The sequence below is a fragment of the Lepidochelys kempii genome, chromosome 13 (genome assembly GCF_965140285.1).
Source record: "Lepidochelys kempii isolate rLepKem1 chromosome 13, rLepKem1.hap1, whole genome shotgun sequence".
NCBI classification, from domain to species: domain Eukaryota; kingdom Metazoa; phylum Chordata; order Testudines; family Cheloniidae; genus Lepidochelys; species Lepidochelys kempii.
Window position 1 is genome coordinate 32,507,924 of NC_136392.1, and position 17,728 is coordinate 32,525,651.

The 17,728-nt window shown below is 58.9% G+C and overlaps 1 protein-coding gene across 15 annotated transcripts; it reads left to right on the plus strand.

Moving 5' to 3' along the window:
- The first annotated feature begins 930 nt into the window (after positions 1-930).
- On the plus strand, positions 931-15,484 carry LOC140897415 (uncharacterized). Of its 15 annotated transcripts, none has more exons than XM_073310090.2 (8): positions 931-996; positions 1,507-2,518; positions 3,355-3,556; positions 4,406-4,646; positions 8,517-8,677; positions 10,311-10,386; positions 10,686-10,778; positions 11,470-15,484. In XM_073310090.2, the coding sequence occupies exons 5-8, from the start codon at positions 8,654-8,656 to the stop codon at positions 15,180-15,182; spliced, it is 3,906 nt and encodes a 1,301-aa protein (XP_073166191.1). In that variant the 5' UTR covers positions 931-996; positions 1,507-2,518; positions 3,355-3,556; positions 4,406-4,646; positions 8,517-8,653; the 3' UTR covers positions 15,183-15,484. The 15 variants fall into 15 exon arrangements, 13 of the variants coding, with proteins under 13 accessions (XP_073166191.1, XP_073166197.1, XP_073166188.1 ...); XM_073310087.1 differs by lacking the exon at positions 931-996 and adding an exon at positions 3,134-3,169 and having other exon boundaries at positions 1,008-2,518; XM_073310091.1 differs by lacking the exon at positions 931-996 and adding an exon at positions 3,134-3,169 and having other exon boundaries at positions 1,008-2,518; positions 3,430-3,556.
- The last annotated feature ends 2,244 nt before the right edge of the window (positions 15,485-17,728 follow it).

A 17,728-nucleotide genomic window follows, 5' to 3' on the forward strand; every position in this document is an offset into this window, starting at 1 on the left:
CTCGGAGCTGGAGCAGGAGTTGATGCTTCCCAGACGTCTCTTGGGAAATCAAGCCCATCCCACCAGCACCCAGCCTGCCCCATCGCCCCCGTGATGCCCCATCATGGGCTGTCCTGTCCTACCCTGCACTGTGGCTCCGTGGTCCCTGCCCCAGCTGCTCTCTGGCTACACAGCTGTGACCCGAGCCTTGGGGGGGAGCCCCCTGCCATCCAGGCATGGCCCCACACTACAGGCTCTATGTGGGATGGGGCAAGCTCCCCAGCACCCTGTGGCAAGCTGCAGGGAAGTGACATAGCCCTGAGCTGGGATGCTGCAAAGGGCCCATTCCTGGTTGCTTTGGAGAGTGTGGGGAGAGCCTCGCCCAGTCCAGCCAGGGTTGCTGGCCACCCATCAGGACCCCTGGCTTCTGTCCCTGGCTCTGGAGGGGAGTGAGGGCTAGTGGCTAGAACAGGAGCTGGCTTGCTGCTGGTCAGAGCTAGGATGGAGGGGGGACACTCAGGACTCTGGGGTATAACATCCTGTCCCTGCCACAGACATCCTGTGTGACCTTGGGGAGTCACTTCAGGTCGCCCCGTGCCTCAGTTTCCCCATGTGTGAAATGGCTATAATAAGCTGTTCTTCCAGCCAGCAGAGCAATTCACAGCTCTGGCAGATGGATCCAATGGGATTACTCCCGATTGACACCAGTGTAATAGAATCATAGAATCTCAGGGTTGGAAGGGACCTCAGGAGGCCATTTAGTCCAACCCCCTGCTCAAAGCAGGGCCAACCCCAACAGGTCTTTGGGGCAGGGGGCAGTAACAGCCCCCAGCAGCCTCACTCTTCGGGGGCCCCTGTGGGGCAGCCCTGGGCAGGGCCCAGCCGGGAGCAGGCGCCGCCAGAGGGGGCTGGCTCCGGAGCGCAGGCGGCGGCGCTCGCTGCCCCACGTCCCGCTCCGCCCAGCGCGCACCGAGCCGGCTGCGCCCGGGGCCCCACGGGGCCAGCCCAGGGGCCCCGGTAACTGGGGGAGCCGCGGGGGGCGGCACCCGGGATCGGGCAGGGGATCGGGGCCGGGGCCCCTGTGCCTGGGGAAGGGCAGGTAGTGTCCCGGCGCTGCACGACACAGCCCCAGCAGTAGGGGACTGCCCGGACCAGACACCCCTGGCAGCCCAACCCCTGACAGGGCTCAGCCCCCTGCTAGAGCCACCCACTCCCCCTCTGCCACTGGGGAGGGGCTCAGAGATGTAGCTGGTAACAGCCCCCCGTTGGCCCCAGGGCTTTCCATGGGGTCCCCCTCCCAGAATGCTCCTGGCCCCTGCACCCCGAGCAGCCTCCGCCCCATGGGCTGTTCTGGCTGGGAGAGTTATCTGAGCACCGCCCGCTGCCCTGCCCCCCCAAGCGCTGGGATGCCCAAATCCCAGACATAGCGCACAGCCCCCCACCCCCTACAAGGTCTGGCTTTCCCCGAGGCCCTGGTACGGGCATGGAAGGGTCTCAGGCGTGACCTGGCCTGTCTCCTTCCCTCAGACAGGCTCTCCCCGTCCCAGGTGGCCCTGACTTTCCAGAGAGAGTGCAGGGAGGTGGTCACAGAGCTGTGAGGAAGGGGAGATGCCATGTGGCGACTGTCCAGGTGAGGAAGGGGTTAACCTGCCCTGGTGCGGTTGGTTGGCGCAGGGGTGCCGCCATGTGGAATGGCCCTGGTGCTGCCATGAGCAGTATGGGGCCTATGAAGTGGCACCCTGTGGAGCCCCCCATGCCTGGCCCTCTCTGGGGCCAGGTAGGAGGTGGTCACAGCTGCTCTCCCCTTGGGAAAAGTTTGGGGGGGTCAGCCCCTGGTTCCCAGCCCCATAAACAGTGATTGGTTAGTGACCCCCCGCCCACCATCACGGGGCGTCCCTTTGCCTCAGTGCCGGGGTGGCTCGGGGGGCTGTCTATTGGGCAGCAGTGATGGGAAAGGATCTAGGGGGCACAGCGGACAAGCAGCTGGACACAAGCTACCAGTGCAGTGCCATGGCACGAGGGGTCGTGCAATCCTTGGATGTGGAACATACACGGCTGTACTGAGCTGGGAAGGAATTTCACCTCCAGGGGTGGCACTGGGAGGCTGGAAACCTGTGCCTAATTCTGGTGTACACATTCTAACAGGGGGGTGATACATTGGAGAGGATGCAGGGAAGAGACCTGCAGAGTTTGAGGGCTGGAGAAAATGCCCTTGAGTGACCAACATAAAGAGCTAGATCCGTCTGGTTTACCAAAAAGCAGACTCAATGTCTTAGCCAATAATCACATGACTCCAGGAACTGGGAATTCGAGGAAAACACCAGATAGAGGTTGAAAACATGAGAGCCTCATCACTTTCATTTGTCCACGAGAAAGTGAAGTGGGTGTGCGATCGTGATCTCTAAGTACCAATCTGGGGTCGAAAGCCTGAGTAGAGGGCTTTTCAACCCAGCAGGGGAAGTCAGAGCAGGATCCAGTGGCCAGATGCTGAAGCTGGAAAAATTCAGATGAGAGAGAAGGTGGAAATTTTTCACTGAGGGTGAGTAACCATTGCAACAATTTACCAAGGGCTGCGGTGCATTCTCCAGCACTTGAAGCGTTTGCATGAAGATGGCTGCCTTTCTAAGGGATCTGCTCTAGTCTGGACATGGTGAAGGAATCAGTGGGTGATTCTCCGGCCTGTGCTGTGCAGGGTCAGAATGGCCCTTTGGCCTTAATATCTGTTGGGCTAAGACAACATGGGAAATGGGGTGTTTGGTGGAAAATACCTTGTTTTTAAAGACCTTAGACAGTTTAAAATGGAAGGGTCGTTAGACTATTGTGGAAAATCCAGTGTCATCCTCTTTTGGGAGTAAGAAATGGGAGGTTGAAGATGTCCTTCACTTACTTTGTAGTTTTCCAGTTTCTTAGTGATTGTATAAAATGGGGACAGAGACCTTTAGCTGACATTAAATGACATTTTGTTCTGTGTGAATTAGTCTTAGGACGGGCTAGGTACCACCTCTGAGTTAATAAAGTACTTTATAAAAACGTAGAGCGCAGGCCATAGAATTATTATGTTATAATGGTTCAAAAAAGAAACTTTTACAAAGGTGACAAAATAAACCACTTACTCACCTTATATGTTTTTTTGCCATTTGCTGAATCTACGGAGAACTCTGCCAGGACACTGAAATGCCAACATAAAGCAGTAGGTCAATGCCTAAGTTTTTTATGAGGATTTGTATATATGGTTTTCGCTGCTTAGTTACGACACCATTTAGTAAATGTTTCTAAGGAATAAAAAGCTTTGCAAAAACCCCCTTGCTTTTCTTACCTAGTTTATTTCTGCTGCTAAACAAAAGTATCGTTTCCTTCCTTTTTCACACTTTTTAGTTAAAACATCGTAACGATGGCTGCATTGGAAATAGATACAGAGAACTCTCTTATGCTGGTCTCTATCTTCTGTAGCATACTAACTGGTCGAGATGGTAGACTTCATAGAATCTTTGTCCAATCTGCTGTCAAGCACATCCTCACAGCCGCTGACGTTCAGATTGCTGCAGCTGGAGGAGTTCCATGGATGGGTGAACTCTAGGTGTGCATTTATCTCGGGGGGATTCTCTTCAGAGCAGTGTGGCCGAGTGGATAGAGCAATGGACTGGGACTGTTGAGACCTGGGTTGTCTTCCTGGCTCTGCCCCTCCTGCTTGGGTTTGCTTGGGCAACTAATTTTCCCCTTTTTGTGCCTCAGTTTCCCCATTCATTAAATGGGAATCATGCTCTGAAGTGCTTTGAGATCTACTGATGAATAGTACCAGGGATTAAAGTGCAGGGCTCCCTTCAGCTCCCAATGGCCCAGAATATTCAAAGCCCTCCTCCTCTGTTGTGGATGATTCAGTTTTTCTCTAAAGTCAGACATTCAGCAGCCGTTCTCCGTTTCCGCTGCTGACACCATTTGCTGGCACAACTTGCTGCTGCCCTACCATGAGCCATGCCAATGCTGGGAAGGGCAGAAGTTGGGGTTTGTGTCTCTGCGAAACGCAGCAACATCTGCCTTCCTGGGTCCCTTCGCTAGGCTGTGTGCCGGGGCGGGATGTCATTTATGCTACTGACACAATTTACGTGTGGTACTACATAATGCTAATGGGAAGACTCTTCTCCTTCGTGCACCTGGGACAGGGGCAATATGTTCTGGTGGTCGGGGGGGCCACACGACAGCCAGGTCCCAGTAGCTCAGCCCCTTCTGTGTATTACTGTAGTGTGGAAGGACCCCAGTCGTGGTAGGTGCTGCACAGAGAACGAGCTCTGCCCCTGCCCCCAGAAGCTCACAGTCCAAGTGCAAGGCACAGGCCAAGAGATGGATACTGAGCAATGTGGGAGGACAAGGAGGTCAGCAGGATGTGCACTAGGCTCAGCTCACCAGGGGCCTGTCTGGTTTTTTGTAGGGCTCACAGCCCAGGAGAGTTCCGTGGAGGGATGTGAAGGTAGCTAACGAGGCTGCTGAAGGCTCCAGTTCCTGCAGGACTTGTGGTTGCACCCCTGCTGCTCTCCTGACGCCCCGCGAACCTGACAGCACCTCAGCTGTATCTTCCCGACATCCTCTGGGGCGCAGGGTGATGCAGAGAAATTGGTGTGGCCTGGTGGCCAGCGCACAGGCTGGCCCTTAGGCTCTGTTCCCAGCTGTGGGTAAGTTCCGTCACATTCTTCTCTGGGCCTGAGTTTCCCTATCTGTAAAATGGGGATAATGCTGCACCGTTCTTTGGGACTGATGGATGGTAAGGGCTGGGTCTTGTTAGTTAGGTCTGCTCTAACTGAAATGATACACTGGCATAGCTTGGTCGGTCAGGGGTGTGAAAAAACACCCCAACTTCCCTTTGCTGACAGCCCCCCCAGTGCAGACACAGCTCTGCCAGTGGAAGGTGGCTAGTGGTGTTCAGGGAGGGAATGTTCCTACACTGCAGAAAAACTCCTGTAGGTGAAGGCTGCGTCTACCCTATGGGGCTGCGCTGTTTAGTTTCCATAGTGTAGACGTGCCCGTACCTTCTCGGCCACGTCTTTATCTTCCCTCAGGCCCTGCCAAGTTCCTTGCAGGCTTCAAGGTCAGCTCCCAGACTGCTGCGCTGGGCATCACAAAATGCGGAAGAGATGGCCAGCCCTCTGTGGAGATAGAGGCGGTTAGGGACTATTTAGAAAAGCTGGACGTGCACAAGTCCATGGGGCCGGACGAGTTGCATCCGAGAGTGCTGAAGGAATTGGCGGCTGTGATTGCAGAGCCACTGGCCATTATCTTTGAAAACTCGTGGCGAACCGGGGAAGTCCCGGATGACTGGAAAAAGGCTAATGTAGTGCCAATCTTTAAAAAAGGGAAGAAGGAAGATCCTGGGAACTACAGGCCAGTCAGCCTCACCTCAGTCCCTGGAAAAATCATGGAGCAGGTCCTCAAAGAATCAATCCTGAAGCACTTGCATGAGAGGAAAGTGATCAGGAACAGCCAGCATGGATTCACCAAGGGAAGGTCATGCCTGACTAATCTAATCGCCTTTTATGATGAGATTACTGGTTCTGTGGATGAAGGGAAAGCAGTGGATGTATTGTTTCTTGACTTTAGCAAAGCTTTTGACACGGTCTCCCATAGTATTCTTGTCAGCAAGTTAAGGAAATATGGGCTGGATGAATGCACTATAAGGTGGGTAGAAAGCTGGCTAAATTGTCGGGCTCAATGGGTAGTGATCAATGGCTCCATGTCTAGTTGGCAGCCGGTATCAAGTGGAGTGCCCCAAGGGTCGGTCCTGGGGCCGGTTTTATTCAATATCTTCATAAATGATCTGGAGGATGGTGTGGATTGCACTCTCAGCAAATTTGCGGATGATACTAAACTGGGAGGAGTGGTAGATACGCTGGAGGGGAGGGATAGGATACAGAAGGACCTAGACCAATTGGAAGATTGGGCCAAAAGGAATCTGATGAGGTTCAATAAGGATAAGTGCAGGGTCCTGCACTTAGGACGGAAGAACCCAATGCACAGCTACAGACTAGGGACCGAATGGCTAGGCAGCAGTTCTGCAGAAAAGGACCTAGGGGTGACAGTGGACGAGAAGCTGGATATGAGTCAGCAGTGTGCCCTTGTTGCCAAGAAGGCCAATGGCATTTTGGGATGTATAAGTAGGGGCATAGCGAGCAGATCGAGGGACGTGATCGTTCCCCTCTATTCGACATTGGTGAGGCCTCATCTGGAGTACTGTGTCCAGTTTTGGGCCCCACACTTCAAGAAGGATGTGGATAAATTGGAGAGAGTCCAGCGAAGGGCAACAAAAATGATTAGGGGACTGGAACACATGAGTTATGAGGAGAGGCTGAGGGAGCTGGGATTGTTTAGCCTGCAGAAGAGAAGAATGAGGGGGGATTTGATAGCTGCTTTCAACTACCTGAAAGGGGGTTCCAAAGAGGATGGCTCTAGACTGTTCTCAATGGTAGCAGATGACAGAACGAGGAGTAATGGTCTCAAGTTGCAGTGGGGGAGGTTTAGATTGGATATTAGGAAAAACTTTTTCACTAAGAGGGTGGTGAAACACTGGAATGCGTTACCTAGGGAGGTGGTAGAATCTCCTTCCTTAGAGGTTTTTAAGGTCAGGCTTGACAAAGCCCTGGCTGGGATGATTTAACTGGGAATTGGTCCTGCTTTGAGCAGGGGGTTGGACTAGATGACCTTCTGGGGTCCCTTCCAACCCTGATATTCTATGATTCCTGCTCCTGAGAGAATTTCTTGTTTGGTTTGCTAGCCTTGCCTGTTTGCTCTTCAAAGTCCCTCCAGCCCTTCCGATTCGTTGTCACTTGTGGGAATGGCAGACACTCTTTTCCTGGATTTCCATTCCTGAAGGATCTCGTCTGGCTCGCTTCACTTCCGGCCACGCAACCGTCACAGACTGTCCTGCCAGCATCACTACCGCTGGGGTTTCACGGTGCAATGGGTGGTGTGGATGCTCTGACTTGGGTTCAAATCCGCCTCATTTTGGTTTTGCTTAAAACCAGGTCTACACTTGGGAGTGTTAATTCATTTGTAGATTTTAAGGCCCTGTGATCATCTTGTCTGACCTCCTGTAGAACCCAGGCCAGAGAACATCCCTGAATCAATTCCTATTTGAACTCGAGCAGCTCTTTTAGAAAAACATCCTATCTTGATTTTAAAATTGCCAGGGATGGAGAATCCGCCACAAGCCCTGGGAGGTTGTTGCAATGGTTAATTATCCTCTCCATTAAAGATGTGCAGCACTCTGCCTTTGTCTGGCCTCAACTTCCAGCCACTGGCTCTTGTTAGATGTTTGTCTGCTAGACTGAAGAGCCGTCTGCTGTCACATTCCTGGTTCCTCTGTAGGTATTTATAGACCGGGATCAAGTCACCCCTTAACCGTGGCCATACGAAGAAAAAACCCCAGCTATTCCAGTGTGAAAATGTTTTTGCTGATATAACTTATATTGGCTCAGGGTGTGAAATGAGCGATACCAGCAAAGAGTGCTTTTGCCACTTGAACCGCTTTGCTAGTAGAGAAATGTCATACAACATCACCCCCAAACAGCCGTTGCTATTGGGGTAGCTGTGAGGCGTAGCCCTGCCCCACCTCAAGAAGGAACAGATTTAAGCTGCACTTTCATTATGTGAAATTGGATCATCCACACGGGGTGGGAGTAGGGGATGTGGTTTCTGCGACAGCAGGGCCTGGACTTCATGCCCCAGAGGTCCCTGCCAATCTTGTGTCCTGTGGATTTGCCATCAGACCTCTCCTTCAAGCTCTCCTTTGCTGTGAGGCCTTCAATAAACATTTTTATCATCTGTTAAACTTTTCCCGTCTTTTTCTTGTACCAAACCAAACCCATTCCAGGTGTCAACACGTAGAACATGCCAAGGACAAAAAAAACTCTATGCCAGAAAAAAGAAGAGACCCCGGACCAGATCTGTAAAGGTATTTAAAAATCCCCAGGTGCCTTCGGTGCCTAAATACCTTTACGAATCTGGCCTCCAGCTATTGACACTATACTTGGATTCCCATGACAATATTCCCAGCCCTGTATTCAAGTATAGAAAAAAGAGGAACTCCAAGTCAAATGGGAAAAGGGTGGGGAAGAGACAGGGAGGGGTGTGGATTGATCACCTGCCTTTCATACATGCAGCCTGCCGGGATCTTTAGTCCACTAGTTCTAGGAAACTGGCAGAAAAAGCCTACAATAAACTCAACAAGGGTTCAGCGGCTGGTGTGCCGAGGTGGCTGCCCATCGTCACATCGTCTCCTTGTGCTCCCCCATCAGCCTGGCTGGTCCATCAGGGATGGGTGTTTTGTCCTGCGCTTGTACAGTGCCTAGCACTGGGGGGAGGGGGCCCTTAGTCTCCTCCTACATGGGCTGCAGCGTTCCCATATGTGCAAGGCAGGGGTCTGGATTCTGTTCCCAACAGGGCGCGGCCTGTGAATTCCATGTCCAGCTCTCTGCTTCACTCCGGGGCATGCACCTCACCTAGCTGCCTTCCATTCGGCGTCCTGGGAGCATGATTTCCTTCCTTTTCAGTGCAGGGCCTCTGCGAATCCCCGGGGGATCTGAGTAATAATAGGCTGTTGGGGGAGACTCCAGAGCTTTAGGAGTGAATCCAGAGTGGCTCGTGGGGCAGCAGGGACCATCTGGTCTGTGTCTGTGCAGTGCCTGGCATGGGCGGCCGCTGGTCTGCCAGGGTGAGTGTTGGACAGGTCAGGGCTGCTTCTTGGCGCTGTGGGGAATGGAGGGAGGTGGGGGTGCAGGAGGGCCAGGGCGAATGGGGGGCAGGTGGAGGGGTGCGGGGGGGAGGTGGGGGTGCAGGAGGGCCGGGGCGAACGGGGGGCAGGTGGAGGGGTGCGGGGGGGGAGGTGGGGGTGCAGGAGGGCCGGGGCGAACGGGGGGCAGGTGGAGGGGTGCGGGGGGGATGTGGGGGTGCAGGAGGGCTGGGGTGAACGGGGGGCAGGTGGAGGGGTGCGGGGGGACGTGGGGGTGCAGGAGGGCCGGGGCGAATGGGGGGCAGGTGGAGGGGTGCGGGGGGGATGTGGGGGTGCAGGAGGGCCGGGGCGAACGGGGGGCAGGTGGAGGGGTGCAGGGGGGACCTGGGGGTGCAGGAGGGCCGGGGCGAATGGGGGGCAGGTGGAGGGGTACGTGGGGGTGCAGGAGGGCCGGGGTGAAGGGGATGCTGGGGGTGAGGGGGCTGTGGGGAAATGGGCATAGCAGGGCGGGGGCTGCATTTACGGGCAGGGGCCGGGCTCCCCTGCAGGCCCCGGGGCCGGACCAGCTCTGGGCCCGCCCCGGGGGAGGGTCCCGTGGGGCCGGCTATGGGGCACAGGGCGGAGTCCCCGGGGCTGGCGGCGGGAGGGTCCCGTGGGGCCGGGGGGGTGAAGCTCCAGGTGGACCCCGCCCCGGACGGCGCTGGGGCTGCCCGGGGGTCGCTGAGCCCGGGCCCGCCGCGGAGCCTCCCGCTCACCCGGTAATTGCACCCGGCGGCGGAGCAGCGGGGGCTGGGCGCAGCGTGGGGGGCTGGGCCGGGGACCTGGGAGCCATTCGGGGGGCTGCGCAGGCTGGGTAAAGCGTGGGGGGGCCCTGGGTGCAGTCGGGGGGGACTGGGTACAATGTTGGGGGGGGCTGAGCAGGATAGATTGGGTGCAGCGGTGGGGGGGGCTGGGTGCAGAATGGGGGGATGGGCAGGCTGGGTGCAGCGGGGGGGCCTCGGTATCTGGGGGCTAGGTGTAGTGGGGGGGCTGGGCAGGGCAGGGCAGGCTGGGTGCAGTGTGCGGGGACTGGGGGCTAGGTGTAGTGGGGGGGCTCGGCAGGCCGGGTGCAGCATGGGGGGGCTGGGTTCAGTGTGGGGGCTGGGTGCAGGGTGTGGATAGCTGGATGTTTGGGGCAGGTGCGAGGCTGGGCACAGCCTGGGAGGGGGCTGGGTTTTTGGGGCAGAGGGGCTGGGCAGTCTGGGTGAGGGGTGGGGGGTTGCTGAGTGTGTGGGGTGGTGTTAGGGTTGGGTGGGTGCTGGAATATCAGAATGTTGGGGGGGCTGGCTGCAGGAGTCTCTCTGGGGCTGGCTGGAGGTGGGGGGCTGTGTTTTCGGGGCTGGGGCCTGGCTGGTGGGTTTCTCAGGGCCCCGTTGGGGGGCACCTCGGGCTCCGTCGCTGGGGGCGCTGGCTGCTCCAGTTCTTTCCCTGCCATGTCTATTGGCTGGAGAGTGACCAAATGTTTCCCCAGTGACACAGATACCAGGTCCAGGGGCAGGGAATGGGGAGAAGCACACCCCCCCACCCCCCACCCCCGCCCGCACTCCCCCACTGACTGCCTTTCTCACCCTGGCAGGCTGCAGAGCCACGTCCGGGTTCACTCATGGCTGCGGCAGAGCCCGCTCCGGGAAGGGACTCTCAGCGAGCTGCAGGTGAGTCTGCCCCAGGGGAGGGGGTGATGGTACGGGAATCCTGCCTAGTGGGGTGTGAGCCGCATGGGATGGATCAGGGGAGGGGGAATCCCTTGGGATTCTCAGTAGGGGGCACCCAGCGCAGCCCCCTCAATGAGGGGCTATTGGAATTGGCCTCCCGAGGGCTTCCCGTGGTGCAGCGGGAACCTCCAGGCAATGACAGTCACCCTGGGACTCCCCCAGATACAGGGTGGTGCCACCCTCCCGTTTCCAGGGCTCTCCAGGAGGTCTCCCTGACCTCATCTCTTTGCTTCCTCCAGAAGGATGCTCTGTCCCCCTGCCAGACCCGGCGTCCTGGGTGGAAGGGGAGAATGTGTGGGTGCTGGAGCTGCAGCCCTACAGCGATCCCAGTGGTGAGTGAGCCCTCTGTACTTGGCACTGGGGTAACTGCTGCTGGGTCCAGTTCTGGGGCCCACAGTTGAGGAAGGAGGTTGATGAGTTGGAGAGGGGTCGGAGAAGAGCCACGAGACTGAGGAAAGGATAGAAAATCTGCCTTACAGCGATAGATCCCTGGAGCTCGATCTCTGTAGCTTAACAAAGAGAAGATTCAGGGATGACTTGACCACAGTCTGTACGCACCTACACAGGGGGAACAAATATTTGATAATGGGCTCTGGGCCCAGGGGAGGGGGTGATGGTGCGGGAGCCCTGCCTAGTGGGGTGTGAGCCGCATGGGATGGATCAGGGGAGGGGGAATCCCTTGGGATTCTAGCAGTTGAAGGTCTAACGCAAGCCAGTGGCTGGACACTGAAGCTAGGCATGTCCAGACTGGAAAGAAGGTGTGCCTTTTGACAGTGAGTAATTAACCATTGAAAGCATTTACCAGGAGTGGTGGTGTTCTCCATCACTAACAATTTTCCAGGCAAGATGGGATGGTTCTCTTAAAGGGCTGCTCTGGTTCAAATCGGGATTGATTCCGGGCAGGTCTCGGGCCTGGGCTACGCAGGAGGTCAGATTACATGATCGCGTGGGCCCTCCTGGCTGCACCCAGGTGGTTGCCCGGCTGAGGCTGGAACTCACCTCTGGTTGCGCTCTGTTTCCCAGCAGTTGATGAAGCGGTAAAGCTGGAGCCGCAGGGGCCCTTCCTGAGAAGCGCTGTGAGGGCTGGAAAGCAGGAGATGCCGAAGCCAGGCATAGCAGGGATGCTGGAGCCGGAGGGACCATTCCTGAGAAGCGCTGTGAGGGCTGGAAAGCAGGACATGGTGAAGCCAGGCGTAGGAGGGATGCTGGAGCCGGAGGGGCGCTTCCTGAGAAGCACGGTGAGGACTGTAAAGCAGGAGGTGCAGGAGCCAGGCGTAGCAGGGGTGCTGGAGCCAGAGGGGCCATTCTTGAGAAGCACAGTGAGGGCTGTAAAGCAGGAGACATTGGAGCCAGAGGGGCCGTTCCTGAGAAGCGCTGTGAGGGCTACAAAGCAGGAGATGCCGGAGCCAGGCGTAACAGGGATGTCGGAGTCGGAGAGGCCCTTCTTGAGAAGTGCTGTGAGGGCTGTAAAGCAGGAAATGCTGGAGCCAGGCATAGCAGGGATGCTGGAGCCAGAGGGGCCGTTCCAGAGAAGTGCTGGAGAGAACATTCCCTGGATCCCGGAGCAGGGCAGAGCTGGCGGAAGCCAGCACCGGGCAGTGAGGAGGAACCCTCCACGGAGGAGGCAGGGTAAGAACAGCCGCTATGACCCCCCGCCGGGGAGGCAAGGGGGCAGCCCCCTGCGGGACATCACTGTGCCCCAGAGCGCAGCTGCAGGGGGGCCGCCCCACACGTGTGCCACCTGCGGAAAGAGTTTCAGCCGCCGCTCCAAGCTGAGCTCCCACCAGAGGAACCACACTGGAGACAAACCCCACAGCTGTGGGGACTGTGGGAAGGGCTTCCTGTGGCGCTCAGACCTGCTCCGACACCAGCTCATGCACACGGGGGAGCGTCCCCACCACTGCCCCCAGTGTGGCCGCGGCTTCAGCCGGGCCTCACGGCTCCTGCAGCATCAGAGAGTCCATACGGAAGCCAGCCATGGAAGGGAGGGCAGCCCGGTGCCGAGTGCGCTGCAGGGAGTCCACGGGGAGCCTGGCCACGGAGTGGGGCTGAGTGAGGGGCTGGGAGTCCACACGGAGCCTGGCCACGGAGTGGGGCGGAGCCCGGGGCTGAGTGAGGGGCTGGGAGTCCACACAGAGCCTGACCACGGAGTGAGTGAGGGCCGGGAAGTCCACGGGGAGCCTGGCCACAGAGTGGGGCAGAGCCCGGGGCTGAGTGAAGGGCTGGGAGTCCACATGGAGCCTGACCACAGCATGGGGCGGAGCACGGGGCTGAGTGAGGGCCGGGGAGTTCATGTGGAGCCCAGCCATGGAGTGGTACGGAGCCTGGGGCTGAATGAGGGGCTGGGAGTCCATGCGGAGCCTGGCCATGGAGCAGAGAGGACCTGGGCTCTGACTACGCTGCAGAGAAGCCATGTGGAGCCTGCCCATGGAGGGGAGGGCAATGTGGCACAGAGCCCAACCTTGTTTGCACTGCAGGGAGTCCATGGAGAACCTTGCCACGGAGCAGGGTGGAGCCCGGTGCTCACTACACTGCAGGGTGTCCACGTGGAGCCTGGCCACAGAGTGGGGCGGAGCCCGGGGCTGAGTGAGGAGCTGGGAGTCCACACAGAGCCTGGCCATGGAGTGGGGCGGAACCCGGGGCTGAGTGAGGGGCTGGGAGTTCACGCAGAGCCTGGCCATGGACTGGGGCGGAGCCCGGGGCTGAATGAGGGGCTAGGAGTCCACATGGAGCCCGGCAATGGAGCAGAGAGGACCTGGGCTCTGACTACCCTGCAGGGAGTCCATACAGAGCCCTGCCATGGGGCGGGGTGGAGCCCAATGATGACTACACTGCAGAGAAGCCATGTGGAGCCTGCCCATGGAGGGGAGGGCAATGTGGCACAGAGCCCAACCTTGTTTGCACTGCAGGGAGTCCATGGAGAGCCCTGCCCCGGAGCGGGGTGGAGCCCGGTGCTCACTACACTGCAGGGCGTCCACGCAGAGCCAGGCCATGGAGCGAGGTGGAGCCCAGTGCTAACTACATTGCAGGGAGTCCACGTGGAACCCTGCCACGGAGCAGGGTGGAGCCCGGTGCTCACTACGCTGCAGGGCGTCCACGCAGAGCCAGGCCATGGACCGGGGTGGAGCCCGATGCTCACTACACTGCAGGGTGTCCATGCAGAGCCAGGCCACGGAGCAGGGTGGAGCCCGATGCTCACTACACTGCAGGGCGTCCATGCAGAGCCAGGCCACAGAGCAGGCTGGAGCCCTGTGCTCACTACGCTGCCGGGTGTCCACGGAGAGCCCTGCCATGGACAAGAATGGAGCCCAGCCCTGAGTGCATTGCAGGGCATCCACGGGGAGCCCAGCCACAGCCCAGAAGGGAACCCGGCGCTGATTGCCTTGCAGAGGGTCCACGCGGAGCCCTGGGACAGCGCAGAGGGTAATGTGGCACAATGCCCAACCTTGTTTGCACTGCAGAGAATTCAGGCAGAGCCCTGCTACAGCACTGAGGGACCCACGGCCCAGAGGCTGGAGCTGATTGTGCTGCAGAGAGTCCACGGAGAGTCCTGCCATGGAACAGAGGGGAGTTCAGGCCTGATTGCCCGGCAGGGAGTCCATGGGGAGCCCTGCCACGGCACGGAGCAGAGCCCGGCACTGAATGCAGTGCAGACAGTCCACGGGCAGCCCTGCCACGGCACCGAGCAGAGCCCGGCACTGAGTGCAGTGCAGACAGTCCACGGGCAGCCCTGCCACGGCACCGAGCAGAACCCGGCACTGAGTGCAGTGCAGACAGTCCACGGGCAGCCCTGCCACGGCACCGAGCAGAACCCGGCACTGAGTGCAGTGCAGACAGTCCACGGGAAGCCCTGCCACGGCACCGAGCAGAACCCGGCACTGAGTGCAGTGCAGACAGTCCACGGGCAGCCCTGCCACGGCACCGAGCAGAACCCGGCACTGAGTGCAGTGCAGACAGTCCACGGGCAGCCCTGCCACGGCACCGAGCAGAGCCCGGCACTGAGTGCAGTGCAGACAGTCCACGGGCAGCCCTGCCACGGCACCGAGCAGAGCCCGGCACTGAGTGCAGTGCAGACAGTCCACGGGCAGCCCTGCCACGGCACCGAGCAGAACCCGGCACTGAGTGCAGTGCAGACAGTCCACGGGCAGCCCTGCCACGGCACCGAGCAGAACCCGGCACTGAGTGCAGTGCAGACAGTCCACGGGCAGCCCTGCCACGGCACCGAGCAGAGCCCGGCACTGAGTGCAGTGCAGACAGTCCACGGGCAGCCCTGCCACGGCACCGAGCAGAACCCGGCACTGAGTGCAGTGCAGACAGTCCACGGGGAAACCTGCCACGGAGCAGAGAGTCCCGTGGCCCAGAGCCTGGCACTGGCTGCGCTGCAGTGTCTCCAGGCTGGAGAGGCTCAATGCGTCATGGGTGAGCGAGGGGGAGGCCTGGCTGAGACCCCCCCATCCCCCGCAGCCTTGGTGCAGGATAATCCCTTCCAATGTCCCGAATGCCGAAAGTGCTTCGGCCGCAGCTCGTACCTGGTGAAGCACCGCCGGATCCACGGGGCGGGGAAGCCCCACCAGTGCCCCCAGTGTGGCAAGTGCTTCAGCCAGCGCTCATACCTCTGCAAGCACCGCCGCATCCATGCCGCCGCGGCCGGCAAACCCCACGAGTGTGCGCTGTGTGGCAAGCGCTTCAGCCTTCGGTCCTACCTCTGCAAACACCGCCGCATCCACACGAGATAGACCCGCTCCCCGGGCCTGGGAGCCACAGCAGCCCTGCACGGGCCGTGCACGGCCCTGGAGCCAAGGGGACGCCGCCCCGGAGCCATGGTACAAGCCGCCCATGGAGCGTGCCGTCAGAGCCCACGGCATGGGAGCACTACCGGCTGAGCTGGCAGGCACGCGGTGCGAGAGGGAGCGCTGGGTGAGGCTGCGTCCTTATGGGAGTGGTTGGTGGGAACAGAGGGGAGAACTTTCTGTGCCATGTTCTGTAATGTTTTTGGTCAATAAATGGTTTTGAAGAGGGGGAAATGCTCCCTTGTAAACGCGTGTCTCCTCTCTGCAGCTGTTTGGGGGCAGACACAGGGCAAGGGCTGTGGCCCTGGGGTGAGAGCAGGACAGCCTAACCCACATATCCTGCGTGAGCCTCTCCAGCGGGGAGGCCAGTGTGCCCACGCAGCCATTCCCGTGGGGGGGACAATGCTGTCACGGGGCAGCCCATCACCCCTGCTGGAATGCAGCAGCTCACCCAAGGCTGGGATTCCCATGGGGCATCAGGTCCCCCTTTGGGAGCCCCAGCTTCCAGCAGGCCCTGCCACTCTGGTCCGCGGGCTACACCCAGGCTGGGGCAGCACATAGAGTGGTGAGTGTCTTTCCTCCCGTGGGAGGCCCTGGGGCCAGGCCCAAGGTTGGGTTCCCCACAGGAATGGCATGATGCTGCTGCTGCCCCAGCCAGGTGCTCAGTTAAATAGAATCATAGAATCCCAGGGGTGGAAGGGACCTCAGGAGGTCATCTAGTCCGACCCCCTGCTCAAAGCAGGACCAAGCCCCAATTTTTGCCCCAGATCCCTAAATGGCCCCCTCAAGGATTGAACTCACAACTCTGGGTTTAGCAGGCCCATGCTCAAACCACTGAGCTATCCCTGCTGCTTGCTGCCCTCACAGCTGTAGGGTGGAATTTGGGAGCTGAGGGCATCAGAAACGCTGAGCTAGCCCGGCAGCCTCTCTAGCCCACTGGCTTATGCTGGGCTCCGGGGCCCATTGGAGAGCGCCTGCTACAGCATAATGGCCTTGGCTGTTGGGGCCCCGGGGCCCGCTCGCTGTGGGGGCTCCCTCCCAGGCGTGTGCCCAGACCCTGCACCCAGTCCCCCGCTGGGTAGCAGCACCTCTGCCTGTGAGACAATTGCTCGTTCCCAAATTCTCTCTGGCCCTGGACTGGGCGTGCCGGTCACGTCCTGCTGTTATTAGAACAAACGTGGCTGGGGTGTTACTGGTTAAAACTTACCCAGAGAGGCAGTGGCCTTGAACCCATCAGAGGGGAGGGCCCGTCTGGGAAAGGGCCATTTCTCTGGGGTCTCTTTGGGGGCCCCAGAGCTGGGAGCACGGAGCCAATGGGGAAATAGACCTAGGGTTAGGACGAGGCAGAGTGAGTGCCACCTCTGGGAGGCAGGGAGGGGACCTCCCCAAGCAGAGAGGAAGGTGGGAGGCGGGGCGATGGGCATGCATGTACAATCCCCTGAAGCCTGTGTGGGGGCCTGGGGCACCCCTTAGCTGAGCATCGATGAAGATACTGAATAGCATCGGACCTGACCCCCCACTCCATGACAATTCAATTGCTTTTTGCCTTCTGTTGATCCTGATCCCTTTAACAAGGCTGAGGTAGGTTTGGGGCAAATTTAAGCATTCAGCTGCACTTCAACAACCCAAAAGCAGCTTGCTCAGCCCCAGTCCCTGAGTCTCATGCCCCCAGCATGCAGGCCCCCCCGTTCCCCCCACATGCTCCGCCTGACCCTCCCAACAGCAGAGCCACATACCTCCCCACGCCGGTCTGCCTTCACCCCATGCAGAGCCTGTGGGAGGAGCTGAGGTCTCGCAGGCCCACCTGAATTGTGAGCACAATTGTGGAAATGTGGGTAAAGGTTCGGAAATAATTACTAATCCCCTGTAACAACCGACATTACGAAAAGGGAGCCAGCCGGCCTGCACTGGGCCAAACAAACAGGGCTCCAGCTCCAAGCCAGGAGCCCACGTCTCATGACCTAGAACTGGAGCCGGGAATCGATGGACCAGAACTGGGGGGTTGGCAATTAGGTCTGATAACGAGAGGAGGGGGCTGTGCCACTCTCAGGGCCGTACAGAGAAGGCTGCGAGATCCAAAGGGCCGGGAACTGGTGGCGTGAAAGGAGCGAGTTTCCGCATCAGAACTGCCCCCCAGCCTCCTGTGACCCCAGGACCCATCTTGAGCCCATTGGGCCTTCATTGCCCTGCTCCTGAGACATGCCCAGGCCAGAGGACACGGCTGCCCCCACTGGTGCTGGCTCGAGCCCAACCACCACCCGGGATACGAATCCTGGGTTCCTGCTGTTACCCCATTCCCTCGGACGCCTCCTATCACCCCATTCCCTTGGGCACCTCCTGTCACCCCATTTCCATGGGCTCCCGCTGTCACTGCATTCCCTTGGGCACCTCCTATCACCCCATTTCTGTGGGCTCCTGCTGTCACCCCATTCCCTTGGGCACCTCCTATCACCCCATTTCCGTGGGCTCCTGCTGTCACCCCATTCCCTTTG